General features: G+C 30.8%; 2 protein-coding genes across 3 annotated transcripts; one reads left to right on the top strand and one right to left on the bottom strand.

Moving 5' to 3' along the window:
* The first annotated feature begins 1,038 nt into the window (after positions 1–1,038).
* LOC140920327 (uncharacterized) lies at positions 1,039–2,071 on the top strand. Its single transcript, XM_073368561.1, has one exon. It carries the CDS (start codon positions 1,124–1,126, stop codon positions 1,679–1,681), a length of 558 nt encoding a protein of 185 aa, XP_073224662.1. The 5' UTR covers positions 1,039–1,123; the 3' UTR covers positions 1,682–2,071.
* On the bottom strand, positions 1,803–5,044 carry LOC101492770 (uncharacterized). 2 transcript variants are annotated; one of them, XM_004499907.4, is made up of 3 exons: positions 3,273–5,044; positions 2,719–2,858; positions 1,803–2,396 (listed from the first exon to the last, which is right to left on the bottom strand). In XM_004499907.4, exon 1 carries the CDS (start codon positions 4,796–4,798, stop codon positions 3,425–3,427), a length of 1,374 nt encoding a protein of 457 aa, XP_004499964.1. In that variant the 5' UTR covers positions 4,799–5,044; the 3' UTR covers positions 1,803–2,396; positions 2,719–2,858; positions 3,273–3,424. The 2 variants fall into 2 exon arrangements, with proteins under 2 accessions (XP_004499964.1, XP_004499963.1); XM_004499906.4 differs by having other exon boundaries at positions 2,699–2,858.
* Positions 5,045–7,524: the final 2,480 nt, after the last annotated feature.

A 7,524-nucleotide genomic window follows, 5' to 3' on the forward strand; every position in this document is an offset into this window, starting at 1 on the left:
AATATATTTAATAAAAAAAATGTGTTGTATTTTTTTTTATTAGATCAAAGAAAAATAGAAGGGAGTCATTAACAAAATGTGTTGCTAATTTATATGTGCAAAATATTAGAGAGATTTTATTTATTTGTTTTGGCACATTTATTCAATCGCCCTTGATGTTTTTTTTCTTTCTATTAAATATATTTTATTTTATTAATGTTATTTTAATTTTTTATAAATATTTTTATTATTTTTTATCTATTAGATCAAAGGAAAAATATGAGGAAATTGTTAATAAAATAAAGTTGTATTGATATTTTATCTGTAAAATATCAGGGAAACGCTATTTGTTTTGACACTAAATTATTTTTTTCTATTAAATGTATTTTATTTTGTTTTATTAATATTATTTTGTTTTTTTAAATATTTTTTATTGAATTAATAATTATTACTTTGTTAAATTTCTATTTGGAATCATAATTTTTTATTTTTGCTCGCATGTTATTCTACCTATTTATCTAGGTTTATTTTTACACGCAATATATATTACTCTGTTTTTAAAATCTTGGTACAGTTGAGAATTAAACTGGAGATATTGTATCATCCTACTGTTGTCTTTAAAATTAAATAGTGTGACATTCTTTTTTTTGCATGAGTTACAATAATTGTGTTAAAAAATCTAGGTTATTAATATATTGTAATTTCATTAAACCTTTTTATAAATAGATTTTCAGGTCTCTCAACCAAATTACATTTATTATCCTTGTGTTGTTGATTTTTTTAACCATGAATATATGTCCTTGCACAAAAATCAATTAAGATAGATAGGTTAAACAGACATATAAAAATGTTTGTTATATATATTGTCACGTATACATAATTATGATTGATTAGGATATATTTACCATATGAAACATTTTACCCCGAGAATTCATGAAAATCACACACTTAAATGTAATTGAAAAAGTGACAGTCATTATACCACTACACTCCAATAAAGTCAAGTCGTACAAAAGTATCGTATGATAAAAGCAAAGAAATTTCTTCTCAAATAATAAACAATCCTCCATTTTAACCTTTTAAATACTTTCTCCATTCCCTTATTTCAACACCAATTTCCATCACGCCTCGAAAACCCATCACCATGGCCATCAGAGTCATCACCCTTTTACTCTTCCTCTTCGTCACTCTCTCACGCGCCCTCAATCTCCGAAACCCATTCCCCAAACCCGAAATCGCCAGGCTCGCTCATCATACTTACAAACCCCAACTACCTAAAACCGTTTCCTTCCGTCCCAACTCCGTCTTCATCGATCACGTTCCGTTAAAACTCCTCGATCTCCGTCCCGTTAACCGTCACTTTCACAAACGTCTGTATTCTCGCCTCCCGATCCCTTACGTCAACGACAAGATCGTCCGGAGTGACGCCGTCGACAATCCTGTAGATCTCCAGATCCCTTACGGCAACGACATGATCGTCCAGAGCGACTCCGAAGATAAATCTTTAGATCTCCAGATCCCGGTTCGGTTTACGAGGATTCGCGGCGGTGAGTTGAAGTTCCCGAGGATGATGATGACTCATCACCATAACCGTCCACATTACCAAGTCTATAGCCAGGATAATCACCACCACCACCATCACCATCATCATGGGAAGAGTTGGTTTGTGAAGAGGATTCACGAGTTCTTGAATTTGTTCTGATTTTGATGGTGCCTATGAAGAAGGGTTTGTGTATGATATATGTAAATAAAGTTTGCATCTCTTAGTGCAAGTTTAGATATGCGGCGAGTTTGACAGATTCACGGTGAATCAAAAATTTGGGCAAAAGTTACTATTTTAAGTGTTACTATGATTTTATCAAACTCAATGCTATTTTGAACGTGCAATTAGAGATGTGGAAAATGTGTTTGTAGTTTACTACTCTACTAAGATTTAGTGTTATTTAGATATGAGTTGTTAGGGGAATTGATTAGAGTAATACTATGCTATGTTGTTGCTGCTACTTAACAACTATTACTAGTTGATGATGTATAAGGAAGGGTTTGTGTATGATTTTGTAAATAAAGTTTGCATCTATTTAGTGCTTGTTTAGATTGACTACGTATCTAATTCAGTGGCGAAGTTTTCACGGAGTTAATGTCATTAATAATTGTTTAGTACATGTTGGGATATAAAAAATTTGGACACTAGCTAATAAAGTAACTGCATTTGCTATGTTAACATATGAATTGTTTCATTGGCTTGTCTCTTTTACAAATTTCAATATGAGAATTTTGGAAAAAAGGAGAGATGTCTACACTCTTCTAAAATTACTCCAAATTCAGAGACATCTTGATGATTGTGGAGCTTGTCAACAATCATCTTCAGGAATCCCATACTCATCTTTGTTAAACTCACCGACACAATCTGATGACATCTGATAAATAACAAACCAGTTATCAAATATTTCCACAATATTTCATAATTTATGCAAATATAAAAATAAATACTTCTAATTATGGAGAGATTACTTACAGTGAATTTGTAATTATGAAATTAATAGATCTTGTCAAATGGAAATATATTGTGTTTTACTTACAGATCAATTATGATTACTTACTTTCCCTAGACTATACATTTGCTATAACATGTATTCTATTGTCTCAATCTCAACACGAAATATAGTTACTATTACTTGAAAAAGTATAATGAGAAAACAAAGATGCAAAAAGCACTAACAGAATTTGAAAACATCTTACTCCCATGGTACATCCCCTACAAGCATCCAGTCTCCATCTTTATCTTGAGAGGTGAGAACATATTCTGAACCATGCAAAAGGTCCCTCAGCTTTCTCACTCAACATTTCTCTTCCTGGATCTCCATGGGAACCACAATGACCTGAAATTACACAATTACCAACAATTTGAGAATAAAAATAAAGCAACAACCAAGTTAATTTAATATAAATCATTAGAAAACAAATTTTATTGTTAAAGTATATCAAAATAGAAACAGCCGAACATCTTCTCAAGGGCAAAAGATAGTTCCTGGTAATTGATATGTTGTATAAATTCTTTAGATCTACCTTCCTAAGATAGGGAGCAAATACATATAAATACACTCAAATTTGTCATTTTTCAGTTCACACAAATTCTATATTTTTTGTGTACACATACATGTATTAGTTTTCATTTGTCATGAGAACTTTAGTAGTCAACATCGCTAAGCAAATACGATACGGCATTTATCCAGCAAGAACAAGAAAAAATCACCAAAACATGTAGCAATTGGTATACTTTATCAGTAAATTACCAAATGACTTGTAGCATAATGATAAAGTCTCCCTTTGAATAATGGTTACTGCAATCAAATCACTGGAATAATATATAGAATCAGAGTGTCGCTCTTTTGTTAGCTCAATATTAATACACATCTCTAAGTTCAACACAGCAATTGCCATGTAATCAACGTATCAATCGAGCCGACCGAATTTTGGTCTTAACTTTCCTGGCTTGTTTGATAAAACCAACACTACATAGACCATCAATAACAGCTCTCTGAGTAGCCCTTAAGATGTGAAAGCCAGATTTCAAACAACCAATCAAAAGCTGGGAAGCAAAAAGGAACTTCCTAGCCCTGCAAAGGTTGTGCACCAATATAGTATAAGTGAAAGAATCTTTAACCTCCATACTATCAAAAACCTTCATTGCTTGATCAATATGACCCGCTTTACCCAAACAATCAATCAAACAGTTAAACGCCACCAAATTAAAACCAAACCCCAATGAATTCATAAAATCCAAGTGCTTCTCAGCACCCGCAAAATCGCCAACCTTACATAATCCATGGATTATAATCGTATGTGTATACTGATCACATTTCAGTCCTTGTCTCTCTATCTTATCGACCAACTTCAACGCGTCATCGAACCTCCCTTGCCTGCAAAAGAGGTTTATCATTGTATTATAAGAAGCAAGATCAGGCACCAAACCATTACTCATCATTTTCTGAGCAATCTCATCCGCTTCTTCAATCCTCCCTGTCTTCACCAACGCAGCAACCACAGTACAATACGCAAACCCATCAAATGTATAGCCTTTCATCCTCATCTCTGACAATATCTCCAACCCTTGCTCTAACCTCCCACACCTAAAACAACACTTCATAACCGTTGTATAAGTAATTGCATTCGGCTCATAGCCATACTCACAAAACTCCCTTAACACCCTCCTCGCATCCCCTAACCTCTTTGCCTTACACAACCCATTAATCATCGTGTTATAAGTCAAAACCTGAGGAACAAACCCATGACGCTGCAAATTCCTAAACAACATAACAGCATTTTTCACATACCCGTTTTTACACAACCCATTAATCATAACATTATAAGTAGACGTACAAGGATACATTTCACCACTCTCAACTATATCCTTAAAAACACTATTAGCTTCTTCCGGTTTCCCGAGGCGAAACAAACAATGCATTAATATATTGTAACTCCATACATCAGGGCGAATTCCTGATTGAAGCATTTCGTCGAACAGTTGGAGGGACTTAGATAAATGAGATTTTCTAACCGCACCTGAAATTAATGAATTGTAGGAAACAACATCAGGGTTAATTCCCGCTTCTTTCATTCTATTGAGAATGTTATAAGCGGCATCAAGGCTTACGAAACGACAATACCCATTGATTAGTGTGTTGTAGGTGAAGATGTCAGGGTACACTCCTAATTTGATGCCGTCTATTAAAACGACTTCCGCTTTTGATATTTGATTTGATTTGCACATTGTGGATATGCATATGTTCATGAATTTTGTTGATAATCGAGTAATCATAATAATAATCTGAGTAAATAGAGAGTGGAGAATGAAAAGTTGAGAGGAGATGGAAAATTGATTGGGATTTTTGGAGTGATGGGAAGAGGGGTTTGGGTTTTATATCAATAATTAGTCTGTTAAGTTGTAGGCTGTGTCAAATTCGCGTCTTGCTCCGATTCTGAAGTAGTAATGCTGGTACTAGTGAGAGAGATAATAATCGGAGGAAAAAAATAATAATGTAAGGTATCATTTCTATGATTTCGTACAAATGTTTATTACCAAATTCAATATTTGAAGACTTATAATACCGTTAACTATAATTTTTTCGTTAAAAATCAATATTTGCATATTTTTTCGTTAAAAATCAATATTTGCATATTTTTTCGTTAAAAATCAATAAAGTAATCAGCAACATAATAATACCATTAAGTTAACTATATTTTTTTTGAGTTGTTTTTATCCTTCTTCGATTTTATATTTCTTTTGTCTCATTTAATTGTGTCTCACTTAATTGTCTGATTTGATTTATGCATAGTTATAGAGAAAATATTTATTTTATAAATTTTAATAAAATGTGTTTTATTTACTTACATAACCTTATTAATTGTAGTTAATGGAAAATTTAATGAATTGAGATACAATAAATAAAGTATATTAGTAGAAAAAGTAATTAATATTATATTAATATTATAAAATGATAAATAATTTGAGACAAAAATGACAAATGAAACATTTAAAATGAGACGATAAATCTTTACCATCCAAATTTGAACCTTAAAACAATGAATTAAGAATAAGAACAATGTTTAGGACAAAGTTTTTGAGAAAAATTTCAAAACAAAATAGAAATCACATTTACATGACTTACCAAATAAGGTATGAAGAATGAGCAAGACACTATATTATCTCTTTTACTTCTATAGTCATCCAATAACAAACGAAATCAAATTCGGATAACAGATGAAAAAGTTATGAGCATTCTAGTGTTTATCTAAAATTTCAAGAATTTTAATCACCAAAGCAAAGTATACGAATTTGGCTTGTAGATAGGTTTCAAAAGTGGTTCCACGTTAGTAAGATCGATTTTGTTGAGTTAAACAAGGATCCAACCCATTTAGATAAAGTTGGGGCAAATAAAAAACTAAAAAACCACGGAAATGTCGTTTTTGTTAAAGCTACAACAACTATACACTTGTTCAATGTAAAGCTACCAAACTTATATTAACACATTCTTGGTAGTGTTGGAAGCTAAGAGAGAATCCTACAAAAAGTGATAGAAATAACTTTAAGCTAATTCGAAGATTAAAGATGCTAAAAATGCATTTGAAATTTAAGATGATGTATAAATGTCACCATTTGAGTTGCGTTGCTTATAAAAAAAATGGTATCTAGAGTTATAGATATTGGATTCAGGTCAAATGAAGATCAATCTAAAGATAAGAGAAAGGGCTACCACATTAATTAAGGGATCTTATTCTAATTTTTTCATTAAAAAGGACTAAATACGAAATTCTAGGTTGTTACATCCGACGTTGGCCGACACAACATAGACACATGTAGTTATATTAAAAAAAAATAAAAAATTTAAATTATTATCAATGTCAACGTGTTAATGTTAATGTCATTCTCTATTCGTGTCTATCTTAATATTTCATAGGTGCATAACTATTTTACAATATGTTACTAGCTCATACATTAATAATTTCTTTTGAGTAAACTAAGGTATCACACAAGCGTAATTATATAGGCTAATCCCTCAATATAAATGAGATCTATACAAGTGGTAGAGCTTCAAAAATATTCATGGGGTCAACAACAAAAAAACAAATATAAAAAAATATTTATATATGAAGTGTAATAAAATTAAAATTGGTTTAGTGATTAAAATCATTATCTTTCAAGAAGAAACACGCTGTTCAAATTTTTCACTTTTATAGTTTAGAACTTTAGTATATATCTTGCTTAAGAAAATATAAATTAGTTGCATAATTATCACTTTCAACTATCAAGGGTCAAGCTTGCGGTATGATTATCTTTCAAAACATTTTTAGCTATTGGAGAAAAGTGTAAATTCTTCACATATATTATATAGTATTATATACTCTTCGATCTCAAATATAAAACAACAATAAAAATCATATTTTGTGGTCTTAAATGGAAGCAAAATTTGACTATATTTAATGTTATAACTTCTATAATACCCTTTAATTAATGTATATTTTATTTTTCAATAACACAATTTTTTTCATTGAACAAGTTCTCATGTAGGGCAACAAGATTGTAGTGACTTTTTTTTAAATTACTTTGAAAAACTAAAATGCACCAAATGTTTTTCTTAAAAGGTATGAACTTTTTTATTTTATTTGTTACATATAAGATCAAATGAAGTATATATATATATATATATATATATATATATATATATATATATATATATATATAAAATGTTGGAGGCTTAGGATGGGTCGCAGTCTGCTTTAATCTATGTGAAAATCTATCACTAATCTATAAAATGATTTAAACTATCCTAAAATACGAATTTTCGTACGCATTAATCAAAGATGGAACTCTCTATTGAATAGTTAAAGAACCAAAATATCTATAATTTGTACCACCCTATGTTGGTCCCGGTACATTTAGTTCATGACTTTTATTTAACATTAAAAACAAACCAATTTATTTGTTTAGTGACAGAAAACCATTCATGCAGCCAATCGTATTATGGATCTTCGTGACTACAGAAT

This window comes from Cicer arietinum, chromosome 5, assembly GCF_000331145.2.
Source record: "Cicer arietinum cultivar CDC Frontier isolate Library 1 chromosome 5, Cicar.CDCFrontier_v2.0, whole genome shotgun sequence".
Lineage (NCBI taxonomy): Eukaryota > Viridiplantae > Streptophyta > Magnoliopsida > Fabales > Fabaceae > Cicer > Cicer arietinum.

What these genes read in the sequence shown, in the direction of transcription:
- LOC101492770 (XM_004499907.4), bottom strand. Translation starts at nt 4,798, where the DNA reads ATGATTACTCGATTATCAACAAAATTCATGAACATATGCATATCCACA.
- LOC140920327 (XM_073368561.1), top strand. Translation starts at nt 1,124, where the DNA reads ATGGCCATCAGAGTCATCACCCTTTTACTCTTCCTCTTCGTCACTCTC.